This window comes from Phoca vitulina, unplaced genomic scaffold (assembly GCF_004348235.1).
Source record: "Phoca vitulina isolate PV1807 unplaced genomic scaffold, GSC_HSeal_1.0 scaffold81, whole genome shotgun sequence".
Classification (NCBI taxonomy): domain Eukaryota; kingdom Metazoa; phylum Chordata; class Mammalia; order Carnivora; family Phocidae; genus Phoca; species Phoca vitulina.
This window is the reverse complement of record NW_022589784.1, coordinates 3,517,429-3,542,314: the sequence shown is the minus strand read 5'-3', so window position 1 is coordinate 3,542,314 and position 24,886 is coordinate 3,517,429. Positions and strand designations below refer to the sequence as shown.

The 24,886-nt window shown below is 55.5% G+C and overlaps 1 protein-coding gene across 3 annotated transcripts in view; it reads right to left on the bottom strand.

Moving 5' to 3' along the window:
• Positions 1 to 24,886, bottom strand: part of UHRF1 (ubiquitin like with PHD and ring finger domains 1) — a 29,892-nt gene that overhangs the window by 2,806 nt on the left and 2,200 nt on the right. For 2 of the 3 annotated variants that reach the window (XM_032394678.1, XM_032394676.1), the window contains exons 3-16: positions 16,909 to 17,172; positions 16,249 to 16,409; positions 14,071 to 14,286; positions 9,397 to 9,497; positions 9,098 to 9,284; positions 8,635 to 8,758; positions 8,439 to 8,546; positions 8,034 to 8,138; positions 7,130 to 7,236; positions 5,284 to 5,446; positions 5,059 to 5,196; positions 3,543 to 3,690; positions 3,301 to 3,455; positions 1,461 to 1,565 (exon numbers count right to left, since the gene is read on the bottom strand). In XM_032394678.1, coding sequence (XP_032250569.1) covers positions 1,461 to 1,565; positions 3,301 to 3,455; positions 3,543 to 3,690; positions 5,059 to 5,196; positions 5,284 to 5,446; positions 7,130 to 7,236; positions 8,034 to 8,138; positions 8,439 to 8,546; positions 8,635 to 8,758; positions 9,098 to 9,284; positions 9,397 to 9,497; positions 14,071 to 14,286; positions 16,249 to 16,409; positions 16,909 to 17,172 — 2,082 coding nt within the window. The remainder of the gene's footprint in view (positions 1 to 1,460; positions 1,566 to 3,300; positions 3,456 to 3,542; positions 3,691 to 5,058; positions 5,197 to 5,283; positions 5,447 to 7,129; positions 7,237 to 8,033; positions 8,139 to 8,438; positions 8,547 to 8,634; positions 8,759 to 9,097; positions 9,285 to 9,396; positions 9,498 to 14,070; positions 14,287 to 16,248; positions 16,410 to 16,908; positions 17,173 to 24,886) is intronic. The other variant, XM_032394677.1, reaches the window with a different exon arrangement.

The window sequence follows — 24,886 nt, the reverse complement described above, 5'->3', positions numbered from 1 at the left end:
ATGGTTACGATGGCAATTTTCACTTTGTAGGTATTTCACTACAATAAGTTTTTTAATAGAGTAGAAACAAAGTCAGGTGTTGGGATACGTAGGCCAAAGCCATTTTCCTAGGATGGCTCAGAGGCTGCGGTTCCTGCCGCAACCAGCGACAAACCAAACGCACAGCCCCTTCCCCAGCACCCGCACTGGCTCTGCTGAGACGCCCCGAAGTGGCCTCCCCACAACCCGCCGCAGCTCTAAGGCCTGACCCGCCGGCCCCGCCGTCTGTCCCGTCTCTGCCTGCGTGCTGGCCCAGAAGCTGGCCGGGAGGGTGTCACCCCCGCCCCCCCGCCCCTCACCAAGGCAACGGGGGCTCAGAGGGCCTGGGTGGCTTTCCAAGGCCACACGACCGGGAGAGGCTGAGCCTCTGCTTGGGGCGCGCAGGGCTTCTCTCCCGGGCCACACTGCCAAGGGGACTTAGCAGACCGCATGGCAGGGCAGCAGGGCCCGAGGACAGGAAAGGGAAGGGCCTGACCTGCCACACTGCTTGATGGTCTTGGAGGCCCTCCCCTGGTGGGACAGCTAACACAGGAGCCTGAACCGAGATGACCCCAAGGCAAGAAAGGGGGCCAGTAGCTCAGAGAGGAAGGGTGGCCGGGAGGCAGGGACAGTCCCTTCCACCACAACTGCTTGCCTTCACTGCCCATAAGTTCCTACTGAGCGACTCTAACTAGAAGACACTGCAAAACAGCTACTCCTGCTCACCAGCGCGCCCAACTGCGCAATTCTGCCTCCAGGGGACGTGGGTGGTGTCGGGAACCTCTGCGGCTATCACGACTGGGGGTGATCCTGGCAGGGAGGGGTCACTGCCCACAGAGACTGACCCACCCCAGCGTCAGCACGGCTGCAGAGGAGACCTTGGCCACCCCATGTCGCCCCCCCACCCCCAGTCTCTCTTCCAGTCCAGCCCTCCTGATGGACCACCTTGCAGGCCCACCTCCCAGCCCTCATCCCCTACAGGCCCCAGCTGCTCCGCCCTGCCCGCCTGTCCAGGCTTCTGCAAACGCCATTCTGCCCACCTGAGATGTCACCTCCGCTAGGAAACCCTCCCTCTTGCTCCTCTAGGAGCCAAGCACCTCACACCTCTCCGTCCCAGTCCACAGCATGCTCAATCAACATTTATTATAATCAAACCTCAGGCTGAGACTGCCACCCATCCTCTCCTGCCCTGGACCCCCAGCCACCTAAGAGGCTGGGAGAGAACGTTCCAGGGGAGGGAGAACCAGAGAATACTCCTAAGGCAGGTAGGCTATGGCCTGCTGGAGGGACAGGCGGAGGGCCAGTGTGCCTTAAGGTCACAGAGAGGTGGGCAGGGTGGCCCAGGTGCTGCATTTTACTCTGCAGCCTGGCGGGGGCACGGGAGGGGGAGGACAGTGTCCTCTGAGCACCCCCCGCCCCCGGCCCACGGCCGCCCCTCTCACCTTGCACACGTTATGCTGGCACACAGTTGTGATGGGGCGAAACACCAGCTCCTGGCAGCAGATGCACTGGAACGCCTCCTCCACCTTACTCAGGAACTTCTGGAACTGGAGGAGAGCGCGTGAGAGTGGACCGGACCTCCTCCGACAGGGTCAGAACCGGCGCCCCGACCTGGGGGCCGGAGGCAGCTCTTGCCCCACGTGAGGACAAGAAAACAGAAGCCCAGAGAGGCGGGCCATGCCCAGAGTCAGGCCGAGGGGCACCCGCGGCCCAGAGCACAGCGGGCTCAGAGTCAAGAGTGGGCTTATCAGCGGCTCTCCCCTCAGTACACCGGTGCCAAGCGCCGGCTGCGTGAGGCCTGGGCGTGGGGGCCCATCGGCGGGTAACACAGAAGAAACCCGGCCCACTTGGAGGGTGGAGGCCAGCGGGGGAGACCGAAGAGGAGACAGGTGGGGACAGAAACGTCATGGCAGTGCTGGGGGGAGGACAGCAGGGAGCCGGGGGGGGATGGGGGGTCCCTGGAATGCCAGCGGTCAGGCAGCGCTCTGTGGAGGAGGTGACCTGGAGGACACGCGGCCGGCTAGGTCATGGCCCCCAAGATGCCACCTCTGAATCCTGGGACTTGTGCATGTCACCTCACATGGCTCAAGGGACTTCACACGGCTCAAGGGACTTCACACAGATGGGATTAAGGGCCCTGAGATGGGACAATATCCTCAGTTACCCAGGAAGCCCACCATGTGAGAGGGACAGAGGGAGGTCTGACCCTCAGAGAAGCCCGTGTGACCACGGAGGCACAGTCTCCAACGGTGTGCCGGGGCCAGTGACGCAGCACCTCCAGAAACTGGGGAGCCTAGGAGCCTCTGGAAGGAACCGGCCCTGCCCACACCTGCGCTGAGCCCCGAAAGACTCATTTTTGGCCTCTGCCCTCCAGAACTTTGAGAGAAGAAATCGGTGTTGTTCAGAGCCACCAGGTCTGTGGGCATTCGCCACAGGGGCTGCAGGGGACCCCTGCAGGAGCACTGTGCGGGAAGGTACTCAAGGCCGAGGGGACCGTGAGGGCCAAGGCCCCGAGACAAGGTAACCAGGACCGAGAGCCCAGGAGAGAGCGTCAGAGTAACAGGCAGACTCCAAGGGGACTGTCCAAAGGGAGGCACAGACAGCCCGTTCCCACGAGGTATGGGCTGTGGCCAGAGGACACCGAGCAGGCGGTGACCCATCTAGGTCACTCATCCTGCTCAGGGCAGGAGGATCGAAAAAAGACAGGCCTGGTTTAGCCGTTCCGCAGAAAGCTGAGCACAGACGGACCTTATGAGCCAGCAGTCCCGTGCCTGGGAGAAGGTCACAGCAGAGGTGCAAGCCAGCCAGCGTCCCCCCACAGTTGCACGGACAAACATGATGCGGTCTACCCACGCGCTGGAATATCACTCGGCCTTAGAAAGGAAGGGACCCTAACACCTGCCACGACGTGGAGGGACCCCGAGGACGCCATGCTCAGTGAGAGAAGCCAGACCCAGAGGGACACATCTTGCAGGACCCCACTCCCAGGAGGTCCCCAGAGGAGTCCCGTCCACAGAGACAGAGAGGAGACGGTGGGAGCCAGGGCTGGGGCAGAGGGTGGGGAGTCCGTGCTTCATGGGGACAGAGTCTCCGTGTGGGGAGATGGAATGTTCTGGAGACGGAGGGTGGGGTGGTTGCAGAATAGGGTGAGTGTGCTTCATGCCGCTGAGCTGTGCACTTAGAGACGGTTATGATAGGGAATTATTTCTACATCACCACATAAACAAAGATGAGGGGAGAGGCCACCCAGGCCGGGTAGGGGTGGGGGCGGCAGGCACTCACCGGCCCGTCTTTGAGCGACTTCAGGATCTCGCTCCACAGCTTAGTGTTGCTCTGATCCTCCTTGATGAGGCTGCTCTGCTGGGCCGTGAGGCTGTAGGGCTCTACCTTGCTCTTCTTAGGTGTCCCTCCCGGGGACCCAACACCGGCCTTGCCACCTGCAGGGACAGAGCAGAGGGGGTGAGGGCAGGCGGCCGGACATGCTCACGGGGAGGCCCAGGGAGGCTGCCCGCAGAGACACCCACCCGCGGACTTGCTCTTGCGCTTGCCCTTCCTGGGGGACGTGAAGGCCCCCTCCTCTTCCATCTCCTCCTCCTGCTCCTCGGCCTCTCTCTTGCTGTTCTCCTTCTCCTTCTCCTTCCTGGCCCGGGCCTCCAGGTAGCCTTCTGGGTACTGCAAGAGGGTGGAGTCGGCCGTGAGGAGCAACGGGGGGTCCGGGCGCCCTTCCTGCCCCCGCCCTCTACCCTCACCTCGTTGACAGTCCCTCCCCAGTTCCCACTGTCGCCTCAGTGGGAGGACTCCTTCTCCTGACTCAGCCTCCAGGGGACCTCTGGCAAATAAACCTCTACCCGGCAAACATACCAGAAATAAAAGGGCAAAGGGTGCCATCTGCGCCCGACAAGGGAACAAGGGAATGCACAGAAAATGCTCACCATCAGCTCTAGCAATAAGAGAGTCTAATCATTATCCTTATTCGTTCGTTCAGAGGCAGGCAAGCTTTCCCATGAGGGGCCAAGCCTCAGAGCTCTGCTGTAGCCCAAAAGTGGACAGGGCCCAGAAGGGAATGGATGGGCAAGGCTGGGCCTCCAGAGAACTTCCTTTACAAAGACGTGGCCCCGAGGCCTTGGCTCGCCAACCCAATTTTGAGGAGTCTGCAGGCATTATTTGATGATAACCCCATCTCTGAGGCACCTCCTATTATGTGGGATTTTCCAGTGTGTCATCTAGAAACCACCAAGTGTCTTCAGGAACACGAAGTCACAAATACTCCCACCAGATGCTGGTGGATCCTGTCCCATGACTATTTTTCTCCCCGGTTCCTCAAGCTTCTGAAATTCTCCATGGTGCAAACATCATGTTCAAAAGACAACTTCATGACCCCCTGGGGGAGGCGCTATCTGATTCTCAGTAGCAATTAAGATTCCTTAAATAGTCCCACACTGAGTTATCAGCTGTAAAGAGACTTGCCATAATGAACAGAAACACCATAATTATGGTGCATAAAAGGCGCGCCGCGCACCGGGTGAACTCTGGGACATACAGCTGCCGCGAGGAGGTGAGCGAGGGCTCTGAGGGAGCATTCCTCCCCACATCCCACCGGTTCTGTGGGTTTGCCTGCGCGTGCTTGGAGGAGGCGTGGAGCCTAGCAAAACGGAAGATCCCGGATTCCACGCTGCTTTCGCACAAACTCCTCCCTGAACACAGCTCTAACAAGGAAGTCTGGCTCTCCGCCCTCCAGCTCTGAGTGCAAAGACAACCACCAGCAGCCCACGGCCGAGATCCACTGGCTAAAGAATCCGAATGGTACAGCCAGCAAGGGGCGACCAGCTCGGTGCCCGGAAATCATTTAAGATCACGGAAACCCCGGAGGGCTTCTGGCCAAGAAAGCAGGCTCCCACGACCTCCAGTGACCGGCCAGGAAGACGAGGCTCAAAGCAGGCCAGCTCCTGGCCCGGGCTGTGCAGCACGAGGCGCCGGACGGGCCCGAGGGGTGCGAGCTGGGATCCCAGGCCGGAAGCGACAGGCCCGGCCGGGACACACCTGCATGGTCAGCCCCAGCTTCTTGATCCGGTCCTTCCCTTCCTTCGTCCAGGGGCCAGGTTCAGTGTCGTCCCTCCGCAGGAGGTAGCGCCACACCAGGAAGCCGGACTTCCCCTTCTCTGGCCAGTACCTCACGACCTGTGGGGAAGCGCGGTGGAGGTGGGCGCCGTGCGGGGCCGGAGGGCACCCAGCGAGGGCCTGGCGGGGGCAGGGCCCGCCACTCACCTTGTAGATGCCATCGTACCGGTTGCCCTCGGCGGGCGCGTACTTGCTGTGCTTGCGACCCTTCACGTTCCGCACCACCCGCACCGGCTTCCCGGACCGCCAGTCCTTGGCCTCGGCCCCCTTGCGGTCGTTGATGGGGGCGCTGCAGTTCAGAGCCAGCGCCCTGTGGGCAGAGCCGGGGCCCCACAAGGTGTAGGCTGGATCGCCTCCCCCCGCCCCCTAGAGGAGAGGGTCCCACTCTCACCCCCAGAACCTGTGACCGTAACCTTTGGAAAGTGGGTGACCGCAGATGGGAGTCAAGTTCAGAGGAGATCGGGGGGGGCTAGCGCGGTGTCCCTATAAGGGCAGTGGAGGCACAGGCACACGGGGACAAGGCCCCGTGAAGGAGCAGAGGCTGGAGGGACGCGTCCACAAGCCACAGGACACCAGAGACCAGCAGCGGCCACCAGAAGCTGGAAGCGGCAGGGAGGATCCCCCTCCAGAGGATTCAGAGGGAGCACGGCCCCGCCCAGCCCTCGAGGTCAGAGTCTGGGCTCCGGAATTATGCGAGAATAAGTTCCACACCCCAGCTGGAGGTGTGCGAACCTGGGCAGGGCCATCCCACTGAGGGCCACAGAGGCCCGGGACAAGCAGACCGGGGCTCAGGCTCAGCACCTCCTTCAGGACGACTACGGAGGTGTGTGCCCCCCTGGTACCCCTAATGTGAGCTCGGGGCAGTCCTCACGTCGGCCAGTGCTTCCCAACCGAGGGCTTTTAACAGCTATCGAAATTAAAATATTCCACTAGACAAGTACCTGTACACTAACATGAGCTCCCCGCCCCTTTCTATTTCGTGTTCAGTTCTTCTTGCCATTTTAGATGATAGAATACCACCACATATAGAATTTTCATGCCCCCGTATCTCCTGAACACATTCTGAAAGTCGATTCACAGGATCACGGGTAAGAACGTTTTGAAGGCTCTTCACACATAGAGGTAAAGAGCTTTCCAGAAAGACGGCACCCATCTGTATTTCTACCAACAGTGGGACACTAGCCTGCGTCTTGGCATTTCTCAACATTTTGGAATTTGTGGCCAATTTTATAGGGGAAATAAACAGTATCTCAACATTGCTTCAATTTGTATTTCTTTGATGACCAGAGTTTAACTCAAGTTTTCCTGGTCACTGGAGATCGGCATTGTTCTTGTGAATGATCTGTATGTCCTCTATGTCCTTTGCTTTTCTCGATTAGTTTTTATTGATTTGCAAAGCTCTTTATATAGAAGAACATAACCATCATAGATCATGTTTGTAGCAGACTCATCCCCCAAATAGTCATCTGCCTGTTCATTTTACATATGGGTTCTATTGACATAACTTATAATATTTAGGTTATCAAATCTCTATCTTTTCCCTTTGGCTTTATGATACTTTTTGTGCTTACAAAGTCCTTCCCCATCCTGCGGTTTGGGGTCAGCAATCTGGCCCACTACTTGGTTTGTAAACAAAGTTTTATTGGAACACAGCCATGCTCATTCATTCATGTGGGCTCTGAGGCTGCTTTTGTGCTAGGCTAGCAGAGCTGAGTGGTTACAAAAAAGGCCAGATGGCCCATAAAGCCAAAAATATTATCTGGCCTTTCAGGGGAAAAGTTTTCTTTAACACATCTGAACGACTCACCAGTCTTTAGCAAACAGAAGGGAAGAAACAGATGTTCGTCATCTCTACATCCCATCACACTCTTAACGGGAATCTAACTTCCTGGATGTACACCCCAAAAAAGAACCAATCCCCTCCCCGCGTAGCTGCCAGAGGACGAGGCAGAAGCCTGCTGGTGAAGAAAGAAGAAAACCTGCTTCTGCAAACCTGTTGGTGTTGGTGAGCTTCTGGTCACAAGACTGTTCCGCAGTCCGCTTGTTGCCAGAAAGATCTCGACCACCACTGCCCGTGTACGTGAAAGAGTTCCCGTGGTCCTGAAACAGACAAGCAGGGCAGGCTGAGCCCTCCACACACAGGAGAGGAGAGACTCAGGCGAAAACAACCCCGCACACACCTGCCAGGAGGTCAACTGTCAAAGACACAGAACGAGGAGAACCCGGGCTGCCACGTGCTAGCAGAAGGAGCGCAAGCTGGCGCAGCCCACTACGGCCAACAGCACGGAGGCTCCTCAAAACTTTAAAAACAAATTACCATTCGACCCAGCAGCCCCACTTCTGGGTCTATATCCAAAAGAAGTCAAAACAGGGTCTTGAAGAGACGTTTGCACACCCATGTTCACACTAGCATTATTCACAACAGCTAAACGTAGAAACAACCCCACTGTCCATGGGTGAACAATACACACAATGCGGTCCATCCACGCACTGGATTACGATCCAGCCTTAGAACAGAAGGACATCCTGACACCTGCCACGACGTGGAAGGACCCCGAGGACACTGTGCTCAGTGAGAGGAGCCAGACCCAGAAGGACACATCCCGCAGGACCCCAGTCCCAGGAGGTCCCCAGAGGAGTCCCGTTCACAGAGACAGAGAGGAGAGGGTGGGAGCCGGGGCAGGGGCAGGGGGTGGGGAGTCCGTGCTTCAAGGGGACAGAGTCCCCGTGTGGGGAGATGGGAAGTTCTGGAGATGGAGGGTGGGGGTGGTCGTACAACAGTGAGTGCGCTCAACTGAGCTATGCACTTAGAATTAGTTAAGTGCAAGTTTTATGCGTATAAAATTATTTTATACACAATTTTTTAAAAATCTAGAACCGCCCGACCACACACTCACCACATCATCCTCATATCCCCCAGCCAGGACCAGGGAGTAAGCCCCATCGTTGCTCCGGCCGTGGATGCCCGCCACGTGAGGTCGATGGACCCCCGACTCGCTGACCTACGAAAACCACCAGGAAATAAACGGCACCTTTGGGACTGGCTGCCACAGAGCAGCTCAAACCCACCCTCCTTGCTCCCACTTTCAAAGCCAGCGGCCTGACTTTTCTTCCGAATGCATCACACCTGTTACAAGAGCCTCGCCCCCAGACACCCCAAGTCTGAGCCACACCTCGGAAGGAGCTGGCCTGAAGTCCAGCCTTGCCACCTGCCCCCAGGGTGGTCCTCGCCCAGGCGCAGGGGCCTCTGGGAGGCCAGCACCCATCGGCCCAGCCCCAGAGCCCAGGAAGTCTGGGGGTACCTGGACTCTGAACCTCCACATGGTGCCCACAGGAATCCCCGGGATGGGTCCGTAGTGGTTGGACGGGACGATGGTGCACTCCTTGGTACGCCCCACGCACGCCATGCCCTGTCCATCCAGAAACAGAGAGGAGAGCAGGGTGAGCGCATGCAGGGCAGGCAGGGCAGCAGGGGCGCGGGGCGTGGGGCCGCCTCACCTTGCCCCAGTCCCGCTGTGAGGAGGACGTGGCTGACGCCATCTTCGCCTTCTTCTTACTCTCCTTCAGCTTCTCCCCTGCCAGCACCACCTCACTGGCGTCATTCCGACACTCGGGGCAATACCTGGGACAGCAGGGATGTCACCTCTTGCCCACGCCCGCCCCCTCCCCGGGCTCCCTGCCGTCCGGCGCGGTCCGGGGAAGGGGGAGCATTTCAGTTTAAATTCACTAATGTTAAGCAGGAAGTCCAGCCCCTCGGTTGCACGGGCCACGTCTGACGTGCTCGGTAGCCATGTGTGCCCTGGTGGGCAACGCTGAGCGAGAACGTTCTACGACGCCAGACGTTCGTCCCTCTCCCACGGGAATTTCACGGCGCCTCCCAGCAATGAGGGTAAATCCAGCTGGGATACGGGACACCCCCGGGGAAACTCGATGGGCAGCGAGGAGGAGCCCGTCCACTCACCACTCATCCTCCTTGGGGACGCTGCTGAGGGGCGGGCACAGGCAGTAGATGTGGAAGGCCATGTCACACTCGTCACACATGAGCTGCTTGTCGGGGTCCTGCTTGCCCCCGCACAGGTGACAGGCGCACACCCGGCAGGTCTTGCTCTCATCGTCCTTGCAATGCTTGCACGAAGGCCCGCTCTTCCCTGGACACGGGAGGTGGGGCTCAGCTGCGGCGGGGCCGGCCGAGCAGAGCGGGGACAGGAGCCCCCACCCCACAACCGACGTGGGAGTCAGAAGGGCAGAATCAGAACTCACTTCTCATCGGGTTTTCGACGACGGGGCTCCCCTCGCCCGGGCGCTCAATCTTGAACACCTCGTCCACGAAGATGATGCGACAGTCATTGAGAGAACCACCCCTGTGAGGCAGAAGCCATTAGAACATTCCAGCTGGCCAACCTGCCAAGGCGCCTCAGCGGGGACACGGTCACCTAACACGTTTCTCAGAGCACAGGAACACCTCTGGTTCTATCTAGTTCTATCAGGGCCTCACGCATGCACTGAGCTTCTCTCCTTCCAGTTCAAGTCCTACTAAGACAAAGACTACATATAAACCACAGTTTCAGTACATGATGCTTTTGAGAGAATCATCTCTAACCTTTCAGCAGGCAACACTGATTAAACAAGGCCCAACACACGAAACCTAAAAGTGAAGTCTGATCAGTCTCCCTCTCTCAAAATGCAAAACTCCTCCAGGGTCAAGTGACACCCACCCCCCCACACAAAGGGATCAATCCCGTATCTCCATCAACAGCATCCAATGGCAAGCCAATGGGAGTCCCAGACACGTGCCACCTGTGTAATTCTGCATTTTCCAACCACCATGCTGATGAAGTAAAAACGGATGGAATCTGGGGCACCTGGGTGGCTCAGATGGTTAAACATCTGCCTTCGGCTCAGGTCATGATCTCAGGGTCCTGGGATCGAGCCCCACGTCGGGCTCTGTGCTCAGCAGGGAGCCTGCTTCTCCCTCTCCCTCTGCCTGCCGCTCTGCCTACTTGTGCTCTCTGTCAAATAAATAAAATCTTTAAAAAAAAAAAAAAAAAAAACGGACGGAATCAACGCTGGGTTTTATGTAACCTGACGTACACGGATATTATTTCCACGGGTGACGACTAGGACCGAACTATGCACGAGCTACTTCGCGTTCTTTCCCAGCACGAAGCCCTTGACGCCGGTGTGTGTGTTACACTTCCGGTTTACCTCGGCCCGTGCTGGCCACATTTCGAGTGCTCGACAGCACAAGTGGCCGTGGCCACAGACCGGGGCCGCACAGGCGCAGACAGTCCCACCAGCTTGCAGGAAACCCGGGGGCAGAGGCGCGGAGGACGTGGCGCCATGAGGTGTGGAAGGCAAAAACCCAGGCCGCGGAGATTCTGTGGGACACACGACCAGGCTTCCTCAGTAAGTAATCTGGTACGGAAAGGGGGAAGGAGGAAAGGACGGGAGGCCAGAAGATAAAAGGGGCTTAAATGATACGGATTGACCTAACTGAAGTCTGTGCGTGCTCCGTTCATCCCAACCCAACAAACGGTTAAGAAAAACAAGTGAGGTAATTGGAAGACGAACCAGTGACTGAGTACGTTGTTAAGAAATTATGACTAAGGCATAGAGAGGACTTAAAATGAATACACAAACTAAAATATAAAAAAAAAATTATGACTAATCTTTACATTGTGATAACATCATCATAACTGTTTAAATAAGAGTCACTTTAAAGAAATGAATTGTGGAGCACCTGGGTGGCTCAGTCGGTTAAGCGTCTGCCTTCAGCTCGGGTCATGATCTCAGGGTCCTGGGATGGAGCCCACGTGGGGCTTCCTGCTCAGAGGGGAGCCTGCTTCTCCCTCTCCCCCAGCCACTCCCCCCAACTTGTGCATGCTCTCTCTCAAATAAAATCTTAAAAAAATAAGTAAGAAATGAATTGTAAAGCATGTATGGATGAAATGAATCCATGCTCGAGAGCCACCCCAGTAGGACAGGGGCGGTAGCGCTCTTCAGTGAAGGACAATTAACAGAATCCATTGCCAGCAGACACACCCTTACAGGATAAGGGAGAAAGCTCCTCAAACAGGTAGGAAATGATACAGGAAGGAATCTTAGGAGCAACAGAAGAAAAACAGAAAAAGCAGAAAAGTGGGCACGTATGACAGATTATCCTCCTTAGCAGTTCTTGAAGTCACAGGTGAGGACTGAAATAAAGATCCGAACCCCGTCTGCTACTCCGTGAGTACAAAGGGACGTAAGTAAAGATAGGTTTCTGGCAAAAGGGACAACCGATAAAATCCAGAGGAACCATTAAGAAACCTATACACAGCAATACACTCAAAAGACCATACACAATCAGGACAGAACCCCAAAATGTGTTTAGATAACCCACAGGAAAGATGGAAAAAGAGAAACGGAGGAAACAAAAAGAAAACAAATGACAAACTGGCAGACGTAACCTACCAATGATCGCCTAGCATGAATGGTCTGAACGTGCCGATCAAAAGACAAGATGCCGGGGTGGATTAAAAAACAACGCACCCAGTTATATGCCGCTTCTAAGAAGCTCACTTCAAATTCAACTACACAGGTTGAAAGTAAAAGGGAAGAAAAGGATACAGGCTGCAAACATTAACTTGAAGCAGCAAAGCAGGTGTGTCCGTACACGCACACACGTTGGAGCCAAGGAAACTGCTAGGGAAATCACAACATGATGGAAAGGTCTTTCCACCAGGAAGATAGAACTGCCCTAAGTGTGTGGGCACCAGACAACCGTGCCCTCCAACTGTGAGGCTAAGAGGAGAGGAAGACACATTCACAGCGAAGATGGGCACCCCAGCACCCCCTCAGCACCTGACGGGGAACCAGACAGATAATCAGCAAGAATCCGAAGAAGGGAGCACCACCAGCCAACATTCTGCCTAACAGAATATACTGGTTTCTCCTCAAGCAACCACAGAATAGTCACCAACTTAGACCCTACCAGGGGCCAGAGAAGAAACAATAATCAAGTCACATTAGAAATCAGTAACAGAAGAACAATGCAGAAGTCTCGAAACACTTGGGAATTAAACACAATACTTCTAAAGAAGCCAGGAGCCAGAGAGGAAGCCTCAAAGGAAATTAAAAAAAAAAAAAAAAAAAAAAATATATATATATATATATATATATACATATATATAATGGTGAAGAAAAAGAAAAATACAACATAGCAAACTTTCACATGGAGATCAGTGAAGGCAGTGCTGAGGACTGAATTTATAGCACTGAGTGCAGGCGTTAGGGAGGGAGATGCCTCAGATGGACAGTCTAAGTTGCTACCTCAAGAAACTAGAAAAAGAACAAAATCAACCCAAAGAAAGGAGAAGGGAGAAAATATAGGAGAGAGCAGAAATCAATGAAATTGAAAACAAGAAAACGAGAGAAAAGCAAGAAAGAACACGTTAACAAGAACATAGCTGCAGCCTGGCCTGAGCCCTGGGACCCCGCCCCTAAATGCCTGTGTGGGTCTCCACCCTGGTGTCCCTGCTCCCACACTGCCCCCTGCAGTCCATTCCCCTCAGCTGCCAGAGCTAAAATTCTTAATTGTAGGTCAAAGCATGTCACTTCTGTGCCCAAATGCTCCAGTGGCTGCCAGCTCTTAGAGAAAGAACACCAGTTCCGAACCTCTCTGGACCATGCTGCTTAGAGGCTCCCACAGTCTCGATCCCTCCCACCTTCTGTCCCTCCACTTCACCCCACTGGCTTCCTTGCTAGAAATGTACCAGCTATGACCCTGCCCCAGGACCTTTGCACTTGCTGTGCCTGCACTCAAGACACTCTTGCCCAAATATTTGTGTATATATGCATGATACACATGATGGAATATTACTTGACCACAAAAAGGCCATCCTGACACCTGCCACAACATGGTGGGACCCCGAGGACACTGGGCTCAGTGAGAGGAGCCAGACACAGAAGGACACATCCTGCAGGACCCCACCCCCAGGAGGTCCCCAGAGGAGTCCTGTCCAGGGACAGAGAGGAGAGGGTGGGAGCCAGGGCTGGGGCAGGGGGTGGGGAGTCCGTGCTTCATGGGGACAGAGTCTCTGTGTGGGGAGATGGAAAGTTCTGGAGACGGAGGGTGGGGGTGATCGCATGACAGTGTGAGTGTGCTTCAAGCCAGAGCTGTGCACTTAGAAATGGTTAAGATGGTAAGTTTTCTGTCATACATATCTTAACGCGCGCGCGCACACACACACACACACACACACACACACACACACACACAGAGGCAGGGTAGAATAGAGCTTAGCAAATACCTACCACACACACATATACACACACACACAAATACCTAACACACACACACACACACACACACACAGGGTAGAATAGGGCTTGGCAAATACCTACTACAATGAGCCAGGCAGTATTTTCGCCTTTGTGGGCCACACAGCCTCTCTCTGCGCTAATCGACTCTGCCCTTGTAACACCAAAGCAGCCACAGATAATCAGTAAAGAGATGGGCATAGCTGTGTGCCAATAAAACTTTATTTGCCACAACGGGCAGAGGGCCGGATCTGGCCTGTGGACAGCAGCTTGCTGATCCCTGATGTGGAGTACATCCTACATGTACTTTGCTTCTGTACATGTTTATGCTTGCTTACGCACAGAACATCCCCAGAAGGTGATAAGAAGAGAGTGGTCTCCAGAAAGGAGTACTAGGTGACCAAGGGATAGAGAAGGGAGAATATTCCTTCAGTACTTTCTGGATTTTGACACATTTGAGATTATTACCTATTCACCAAATTCAGAACACAAAAAAGAGAAAAAAGCATCTTGAAATCTCCACTGTCGGGACCTGGGGTTCAGAGACAGTCCTCCAGGTGGAGGAATGTGAGGGACTGAGGGCCTCACCTCCGGAGCCCTGGCTGGACAGCCTCAGGGCCGTGTGCCACTCACCCAAGCCGGACGTTGGCGTACAGCTCCCGCACTGTCCGGGTCTCACGCTTCCGCAGGATCTCTGCATCGTACCAGAAGCCACGCTCCTTGGGATTGTCGGGGTTATAGTTGAGCATAACCTCCTGGCCCACCTCTAGCTCGTGCCACTTGAGAATGTTTCGGGCACGAGCCCGGACGTCACGGGAACTCATCTGGACCACTCCATTCTCCGGGTAGCTGGGAGGAAAACCCCATCCTTATCAGATCCCGGGGTCACACCCAACTTCATTCCCTTGACGGGAGATAGAAGCCGAGGCAGAAAAGGCTGTGCCAACATGGGTTCGGGTTACTTGGTCACCCCGAAGATCTCATCTCCCAGTATGGAAAATACCCAGGCCGAGAAGACACAAATTACAGAAGGTGTTGTGGGTTGAACGGTGTCCCCCAAAAAGACATGTTGGGAGTCCTAATCCTTGGTACCTCACATGGAAACAGGGTCTCTGCAGATGCCATCAAGCTTAGATGAGGTCACACTGCGGGGGGGGGACCCTAAATCCAGTGACTGGAGTCCTTAGAAGAGGGAATGAGACAGATGGAGAGCGACACCTGAAGACAGAGCCAAAGAATGGAGGGATGAGGCCACAAGCCAAGGACTGCCAGCCATCACCAGAAGCTGTAAGAGCCAAAGAGGGAGCCTTTAGGGGGAGTGGCGCCCTGCCGGCCCCTTGATTTTGAACCTCTGGCCTCCAGAACAATGAGAGAATAAACTTCTGTTATTACAAGCCACTCGATCCGACGTCCTTTGCTTTTGCAGCCCTGGGGAACAAATACATGGGACATGTGTGGAGGCCAAACCCTGCACTGTGTCCACCAGTCTGTACCGGAAGGCGCTTTTGGATAGGGGTCTACCACCTCATTCCACTTATATAACCTACTGGGTATTAGAATACAATAGGAATTCATTATTCCAAATATGCGGGAATATTCTAGCAGCCTCAAAAAAGGCATAAAATACTTGGACTGAAAGAAACATTCTCTCAACAACAAAGTTAAACCTCCGCTGAGGAGAAATCCCTAATCTACATCAACTCCCCATAGGGCTGAGCACTCCCTTTTCCCCAGGAAATCACCAAGAACAAGGGTTGCCGAACTTTTCCTGTAAAGGGTCAGATGCGTTGTGAGCTGGAAGGTCTCTAAATCCTCAACTCTATCACCAAGGAAAATAGCAACAGGTGAAACAGAAACGAATGGGCGACGATGGGCTTTGATAAAGCTTCCTTTACAAATCCAGGTCGCGGGATTTGGCCCCAAGGCTGCAGTTCACAACCCCAACCAGGAGGCTGGGAGTCCTGCGCCGACTGACTCATTCATCCAACTACTCCGATAATTTCCGCAGAGCTAAGCTGAGGAGGTGCCAGAAACTGGCAGGGAAGCGGCCCCTACAGCCCCCAGAATGTGAGCTCTCAGTGGCGAGGCCCACTTGCCCTCAGTTACGGACTGAGTTGTCCCCCCCAAAATCCCCATGGTAAAGCCCAAACCCCTAATGTGACTACATTTGGAGATGGGGCCTTTGGTGAGGTAAATAGGGTTGAACGAGGTCATAGAGGTGGTGCTCTAATCCAATGGGACTGGAGTCCTTACAAGAAGAGGAAGGGACACCAGGGCGCTCTCTCTCTCTCTGACTCACAAAAGAAAGACCACGTGAGGGCAGCGAGAAGACAGCCAGTCTGCAAGCCAGGAAGACGGCCCTCAGCAGGAACCCGCCAGCACCATGATCTGGGATTTCCAGCCTCCAGAACCGAGAGATCTAGCCCCCTAGCCTGCAGTATCCTGTGGTGGCCACTGAGCCCGTCCAAGACCTCTACACACGTAGACAAGGAGTCCCTGTGCCCGGCACACGGTTAAGTGCTAAGTACTCGTGCATTCCAGTAAGGGACAGACAACAAACTAGAGAGGCTTCATGCAGTGGCGACACATGGTATGAACAGAAGAAGACAGGCAACGGGGTGGGGGGGGCACATTTCCAACTAGATGACCTGAGGAGGGGTTCAGCCTAGCTGTGGGTCCCCATGACGTCAGTCCTCTAGCGGTGGCCTCCTGGGTGGTTAAATCCTAATCATCATCCCCAAGCCTGTGCCAAACTCTGGGCCCCACGGACACAGCCAACACCCCAGCCCACCCAACGACAGGGACACTCACTCGTCGTATTTCACATGATAAATGACGTCTTCTTCCGGCGTCAAGCTAGAGGTGGAGCTGCAGGGCTCGTCCTGAGACGGGGCCTTCCTCGTCACCCTGACAACCTGGGCCTCGAACCACGCTCCCATGTTCGTGTCCCGAGCATCGACATACTCGTTGGCCTGCCAGGAACAAGGAAACACTCTCATCCAACCCAGAGAAGGCAAGTCCGACCAGCAGCACGGACCAGAGACTGCTCGGGTTCTCAGGTTCTGGGTGCTTCAGGATCGGGACGCAAACCCAAGTGACTGTAGTAGGATTTCCTAGCCACGGCACTGCTGACATCGGGGCCTGGTGATTCTCTTATTCTCCTTCCACTGGGAAGGGCAGAGAGATCCCCGCAAAACCCAGACACGACACTTGCCGTCCAGGATCACGAGGGGGTGCTGGAGTACTCTGTTTCCACAGGGAAGCCTCGGGAGCCCACCCACTGGCGATGTGCACAGCAAGACCGGGGGCCCAGCCAAGGGAAGGAGGGCAGCTCGCCTGACCCTGCAGTTGGGCTACTGGAAAGCCAGTGATGATGGAGGGGCACGGGGCAGGCTACCCGGGGCCCTGGGGGTGAAGAGAGCGGCCACATGGGGAGCACGCTCCACCGCAAACCTTCTGCGAGAGACTCACCTTGTACAGACCCAGCTCGGTCTCGTCCCACGTGTCTTCATCTGCCAAGCTCGCCTTCCCGTCTGCCTCGGAGGCCGCCTCACCGCTGTTCGAGGACTTGTCGGACTCGCTCTGGCCCAGGCAGCAGCCCGAGTCCGTGTCCGACAGTTCCGAGTCCCTCTCCTTAACGCTGCTGGCAGGGAGCACGAGGCTCTGGCGGACCAGGAGCTGGATGGTGTCATTCAGGCGAACGTCATAGTCAAAGAGAGTGTGGCCGTCCTCCATCTGCAGAGACACCAAGACAAAGGTCACCGGCCTGCCAGCCATGTAGCGCTCGCCTTCTGGGTGACAGGCAGCAGGAACAGGCCGCGAGCAAAGGACCAAATCTGCCCTCGTGGAGGACAGAATCTAGATCACAGCAGATCTAGATCAATACTGCTGGGGGCGGGGTACACACGGTCACCCCCATCCTTCGGGCCTTAGAGCCTCTCGAATGAGGATTCCCTGTGTCATACGGAGAATGTCCTGTGAGCACCCGGCATGACCAGCCGTGCTAGGTACACCCATCACATGTCAGGGGAGCGTTTCTTAATATCCGCTTTTGTCACTTATTACAATAACAATACACTGCCTTTATCACTGGTGCCAACCTGAGGACAAGCCTGCCCTCCAGGGAACACTGGGTGATCTGGCTCAAAACGTCTGCAGTGTCAAGGCAGAGAAACTTTGCATTAATTATTTACAGAAAAAAAATTAAGTCCAGTCCCTGCTCACACCAGACACCAGAATCAATCCCCAACGGGTCAGATGGTGTAAACCAGAGTGACCCCAACGTGGGAGGGTCACCCCTCCCCCCCAATCAGTGTGTATATTCCAACGTGTGCAACATCCCAGAACCTCAGTGGGTCAGATGGTTACAGAACACAGACTCCTGGGGGGAAGGGGGGTGATCAGTGGAATCCCCTGACCCAGGGGGTCTCACCCAGGGTGATCCTGCCCCCCTCCAGGGGACGCTTGACAACACCTGGGTCATTCTGGTTGTCACGACTGGGGTGGGGCCAGGGATGCTCCCCAGCCTCCCACGGTGCCCGGGACACGCTCACATCAGGGAACAATCCAGCCCCGATGTTCATGGTGCCGAGGAGGAGAGACCCTGGCCGCTATGAACCAAAGGAGACACAGACCCAACATTCGCTGGTTTCCGTGCCAGCTCTGGCTCTAGCTCCGCCCCTCTACGAATGCCTTTCTCTGAATTCCACCCACACACGAGTCACTGACGGGATCCTGTGTGCTGGCACAGCTCAGGTCTGCCACCCTGGCCGTGGCCTGGCAAGGGTGTGCGAAGGAATTATGTCAACTGAGCCGCATCCCGGTGGCACAAAAGGCCGAGGACTTATCTTTTATTATAAACTGTCCCATGGCACCCAACAAGGACCCTCAAGTGCATCTTGTTCTCTCCCGATGTCCCTAAGGCAGGTCTCCGCCCTCAGCACTGGGGGCATACAGGACCGGGCTGTTCTCTGGGGGGCCATCCTGGGCACTGTGGGGAAGCAGCATCCCTGACCCCACACACTCGATGACAGGAGCACTCCCGGTCATGAGGACCAGAGATGTCCCCCAGACACTGCCCAGTGTCCCCTGAGGACAGCACTACCCGGTTCAGAAGCAGCTTCCTAAAGAAAAAGAAGAAAAAGGGAAACAAAGACACGAATAATCAACTTTCCTTCCTTCCCAATGTTTACCAGAAGTTGCTGGTTCGAAGGCCTGGATGCCGCCAATATGCAAGCAGCCCCTGGGGTCACAGGGAAGCGAGCTCCAGGGTCCAAAGCCCTTCACTGCAGTGGCTGCTAGACTTTATTCAGCACAAACCTGGGCATCGGATGAATGGGTCACCCCGCTCCCCGAGAAAAAGGCATCTGAACAGACTGACACTTGCCTACAGCCACGGGGTTTCCAGGGCCCGCTCCATGGCTTTGCCCGGGGTGAGGGGGGAGCCTCCGATGTGCCCAGCCCTGCCCACGGACCACGGGGAGGCCAGGGTGGGGGGAGATTCGATGCCAGCCCCCCCCACAGGGCCAACACAGGGCAGCGGTGACAACGGGTAGAGGAGACACAGATGCGAAGGAAGAGACAAGTCAACCTGCACACGCATGTTCACAGCAGCAGGACTCACAACAGCCTAAGGGTGGAAACAACCCAGCATCCATCAACGGGGGGACACATACACACGTGTCCCCCACGCACGGGAGCGTCCCTCGGCACGAACAGGAGAGGCGCCCACACGCGCTGCCCAGGGGACGGACCCCGAGCCCACGACGCTCAGGGAGGGAACCAGACACAGAAGGCCACATGGGGTGTGAGTCCACGTGGGTGACACGTCCAGAACAGGCTCATCCACGGGCAAAGCAGGTGACTGGTTGTCCGGGGCTGAGAAGGGGATACTAAAAAGTACGAAGGTGAAGAAAATGTACTAGCGTTGCCTACGGTGACGGCTGCACCACCCTGAAGACACTGGAAACCACCGAATTACACACTGGAAGGCGTTGAATCGTATGGTATGTGAATTACATCTCAATAAAGCGTTTTTTTTTTTTCCAAAAAGGAAAAAAAGGAGTCCAAGAAAGGTGCATACCGTATGATGCCAGCTCTGTGACATTCTGGGAAAGACCAAACTGTGGAGACAGCAGAAGATCAGTGGGGGCCAGGGGCTGGGGGAGGAGGTGTGACTGACAAGGTGGGGCACCGAGGACCTTGGCTTCAGGGCCGGGAGGCTCCTCCCTCTGTCCAAACCCACAGGATGCACAACATCAGGAATGAACTCTAATGTCTACTATGGGTCAACGTGGGTTCATTGAGTGTAACAGACGTGCCACTCGGGTGCGGATGCCGGTAGCTGGGAGGACTGGGTGTGTGGGAGGCAGGATATAGGAGAGATCACTGAACCTTCTTCTTCATACTGATAAGCACCTAAGACTCAGAAACAAATACATAAATATAAGTAAGCCTATAAACATGTAAGTTCACGATAAATATGTTAATTTAAAAAGATGAAGAAACACAAGCATCCCCAGTGTAACTGGGACAAGGAAACCAGCAGAAGGCAGGCCAAATGGCCTTAGAAATGAACAAGACACATGTACCCCGGGGCCCAGCACCTCGTGAGGCAGACACCCCCTCGGCACTGCGGACATCGGGCCCAATCGCTCTGTGGGGGGCCGTCCTGGGCACTCTGGGGGGCTGAGCAGCATCCCTGAGCCCCGCCCACTCCATGCCAGGAGCACCCCCAGATGTGACAGCCACAGACGTCCCCAGACACCGCCAAGCATCCCCAGAGGAGCAGCATCACCCCCAGGGAGAACCACTGAGCTAGAGAGGCCCTCACGTGTGTGCCCAAGAGACACATACAGGGACCTCACAGGGCGTTCACAGCAGCCTTATCTGCGGGGAAAAGCGTGGCCTCGTCACACAGCTGCACGTGACAGGGAAACGCGGCAAAGCAGATGCGACTCCCGCATGTATCAAGGGAAACAAGGACAAATCAGGGGACGGGAAATAAAGCATAAACCAAGGCACCTGGACAACGGAGAGGCAGGGGGAAAGCTGGCACCAGGAGCATGACCGGGCCCCTCGCATCCACGACGGGTCAGGAAGCCAGGCTCCATCAGCTTACGGACTGGCTCAGGCACAGGCTCCATGAAGGAAGCCAAAGGGCCTACTGAGGCAAGAACGCAGACAGAGGCACAAACGGGGCAGGGAAGGGGGCATTCAGGCTGGGGGAGGCTGGCACAGGGCTCTGCCTCCCGGTACAAGCTGGTCTGGCTGCTTCCTGCGGCCATTTCTAGAACTTTCCAGAAGGGCCCTTGCAGTCAACAGGAAGGCTGCACAACTGTTTTACTACAGGAGAGGGTGTGTGTTGTGTGCCCCTATCCCTCCACCCTGCCTGCCCAAAGCTGTGCACAAACGTTTGGGAACCACGGTGGGGGAGAGAGGCCGGGCCCAGGCCTGCCTCACGCCAACGTGTTCTACATTCAGATTCATTATCAGTATCTGAAAGTTCTCGAGCACCTGGCCAGCTCAGTTGGAGGAGCACGCAACTCTTGATCTCGGGGTTGTTGGGTGTAGAGATTACTTAAAGTCTTAAAAAAAAAAAAAAAAATCCAAAAATTCCAACCAAGAGTAACGGTATTAGTAAAACCTACAAACCCTGCACAACAGATGATCTGCACCTCACGTTAGAGGTCCGGATGTTAAAATTAAACCTGAAGTTGACAACTCGTAGAAGCAAACTTTGCACTGAAAATCCCTCAAACCGCCTGTAATAGGACACATATGTATGATTTGGGGCACGTAACCCTATACAGCAGATTCAGGTCGAAAGACAAAACTGCCCACAGTGTTTATGTCTTCCTCTCTGTTTTAATCCAGTATGCTTTCTGGACATTTCTGGACATTTGGAATTTTTGGCCACGCGCACCATGTAAAAGCGAAGTAAACACGTATACAATCTGACAGCTAAGCATGTTGGCTCCTGTTGGAAACCGAGATTAAAGCTTGCCATGTCTACCATTTCTGTCCACTCTCTGCCCCCTCGTGACATTTTCCCGGGATACTTTATAGGGTGCCGGGTGCTGCCCAGAGGCAGGAAACACATGTCCCTGAGTTTGGCAAGTGGTGGTTCTTGGGTCGGCTCTACGTAGCCGTTTCGGCAAGAGGTGGAGGGGACAGTGAGCCTCATACCAAGTAGGACTTATAGCTAAAGGAGGAAAGGGAGCATTGACGAGGGCCTGTTGGGCTGAGCTGGGAGGCTGAGGGAGGAAGCAGGAAACGGCTCCGCCCCCCTTCCTGGGGCTGTAGCCCCGGCCCCTCACCTGTCCTGCTCAGCCTCCAGGCTCGGCAGCAACCCAACACGCAGACAAGACAGAAGAACAGCGATGGGAGAGAAGAAAACTGCACGAAGCAGGAGCCCAGATGCGGCAGAGGGAACACAACGTCCCACCTTGGGGGGAGCGAGCAGACTGGACGGCACTTCAAAGCCACGTGTGACCCCTCCACATCAACAAAAGCTCTTTGGGGTCTTCAACTGGTTGTGGAGGGGGGAAAGGAGTCCTGAGACCAAACGCTTTGCACACCCTGCCCCAGAAAAACTCTGCAACACAGTGCCCTAGGGGACCTGTTCTAGTACATTCCACAGCAGTGCTGTTCCTAACAGTAAAACCTGGATCACCAACTAAGGACGCTGGATGGAAGCACGATCGGGCGTAACTGGCGAGCTACAGTCAGCCTGAAGGTCTAGTCTGCACCTGTTTTGGTAAATAAAGTTTTATTGGACTGGGACATGCCCACTCATTTGCATAGTGTCTGTGGCTGCTTTCCCCCTCCAATGGCAGGGCTGAACCGTCCTCGCAGACACAAATATTTACATAAAGGGTTTGTTGACGCCTGGCTTAAAGGGCATGCCCTGCAGCTGGGAGCCCTCCCAGGGGAAGGGGACCCTCCCTCACACAGCCTAAGGACAGGACTCTGCTGCCCCGCTCTGCCCTTTGGGAATTCAGGGACCGCACTCGGGAAAAGCCACTCTGAATTGGTGAGGTGCTAGGACACGGGTGACCCTCACGAGGCCGTTCCCAGGGCACCATTTCAGCCTGATCTTTCAGACGGACCTTAACATGGCCTTTGAGGCCAGTGAGCCGATTTCGCTGTTTTCCTAATATCAATTATCTACTAAATTAGTACCTCTCAACTGGGGGCAATTCCAGACGATGAGCCGGCCTCGCACGTCAGCAAGGCCGACAGGGAGAAACCCGGAGCTGATTCACGGTGCCTTTACCGCGAGCTGGCTGGGCCCAGCCCCGCACCGGCCACACTGGGAGAGCTGCGCGGAGCTCGGGCCGCGGCCACCTGGGCAGGGGACCCGGGGAAGATTATGTAAAGCGCAGAGCCCGGCACCTGAGCGTGCTGGAGTCCCCACAAATGACAGCTATTGTTATTTTTATGGGCAGCCAAGAAAAAGGCGCCAGATGCCTCTTGCCCTTGCCCACGCTGGGCCTGCGGCCTGGGTCCCTGCCCCCATTCAGCTTCTTGCATTTCCGCCAATCAAACGACATAACCGCCAACCTATTCAGCCCAAACAAGCCGGCCACGAAACCCTCCCATATCCTGAAGAAAGGCTCAACTATGTTCTGCTTTATCGTCTCAATCAACCTCACTGCAGACCTTGGACTGCGACGACATGTTTCTTTAAAAAGGAGGAAGAAAAAAAAGGGGGGAAAGGATTGCGAAGATGCTCTAGAACATTCTGTAAAAACCGCTCTCTTGCCCCGCCCACTGGAAACTAGGCTGCTTTACTATCGCTGTTAGCCTAGCCTGTTTGCAGACTCGACTCACTGGCTCACTGGGAGGTGCCGCCGTATGCCTTGTCTGTCTGTGTCCCGTCCGCCCCACCCCACCCTACCCTACCCTGTCCCCCCACCCTCGCCGTCCCACCTCCCCGCAGCCAGGCCAGGGCCTTGCCAGCATCCCCGGGAAGTTGCATCACGCTCTAGGCCTGGCTTCCTCGGCCGGAAGACAGAGACGACTGCACGTTCCCTCACGAAGCTGCCGAGAAGGGACGGAGCGCCAGGCAGGGGATCGGGCGGCAATCACAGAGGTCCCGGGGGAAGCAGGAAGCCTGTGCTAAATGTGAAAGCCGGGTCGTGAGCAAGCAGCGCCAAGAGCTCCGACTCCATCGCTGATGGCCCGCCAATTAAAGGTACACCCTGCGTGTCTCCCGCCCCCAGGTGTTCCTGGTATCATCAGGCTTTATAACTTTCCAAGGGGGCGTAAGGGCTTTTGTATGGGTCGGATTTCGTGTTACAAATGAAGGGAGATGGGCGTTTGGTTACGTGGGTGTAGACATTTGTCCAGACTCCAAATGGTCCGCCTGACGTGTGCGTTATCTCGCTATATATGTGTGTGTTACCTAAGAAAAACAAGACCCACAGACCCGTACTGGACCCTAGTTAATGGCAGGCATGCTGAAGTGCTCAGGGTTGGCGTGAACCTGTGTCTGCAACTTACTTTGAAACGCACTCCAAAAACTACAACAGACTGGTGGGCAGACAGGACAGAGAAAGCCGTGCTAACTGGAATGTGGCCGAGTGTCAGGGGCAAGCTCTAGGGGTAGGTGCTTGGGGGTTCGTGGCTCTTGCAACTTTTCTGCCGGATGGAAACGTGACAACAGTGCCTGGCACGAGGCAGGCGCTCCCAGATCCTCCCACTTTAGAGGACTCGATCCGACCCACCTCTGAAACACACCAGGAACTGCTTAGCAGGCACACTCGAGGGTTCTCAGAAACTCTGTGAGAGGACCTGCTGCTGAACAAAGAGATCGAGTGGCTAATCGAAGTCAGTCTGGATGCCACAAAAGATGAGCCGTTGGAGGCGGCGGGAGAGAGCACCTCGGCAGAGCTTACTCACAGCCCTGCCTTTGCTCACCGCGCGGGCGAAGGAGTCCGCGGGACCGGCTTCCCCTCCCCAGGCAGGGCGGGTTAACTCAGCTTCTAAAGACGTTCAAGTCATCGTGTCTCTCCCAGGAAGGAGGTGAAAGGTCCCCAAGGGCACCACGAACCCAAGAAGTTAATCATCAGGTCTCATTTCGAGTTAAGCAAACTGGATCCTCCCAGCCCCCAAAAATCCTGGCCGGGCGCAGAGTGTTTATTTCTCAACGGAGACAGCAGATGGCGGCAGTACCCAGTTCAAAACACAACAACAACAAAGTCAGGCACACGCAGCCCAACTGAAGACTTTTAATCCAGGACACAGTCCCTAAGCCACCGCTGTCCCTACCGTGCACCCCACTCCACGACGGCCCCCGCAGACGGGACTGACACTTTGTGCCATGCCATCTTATCTTACCAGGGGAAATCCCACAGGAGGATGCTCCGTCCCCCCCCCAAAGACACAGACAAAAACGGAAACCCCCCCACTACCCCTGGAGAAAGTGTCCCAAATGTGGGCAGCT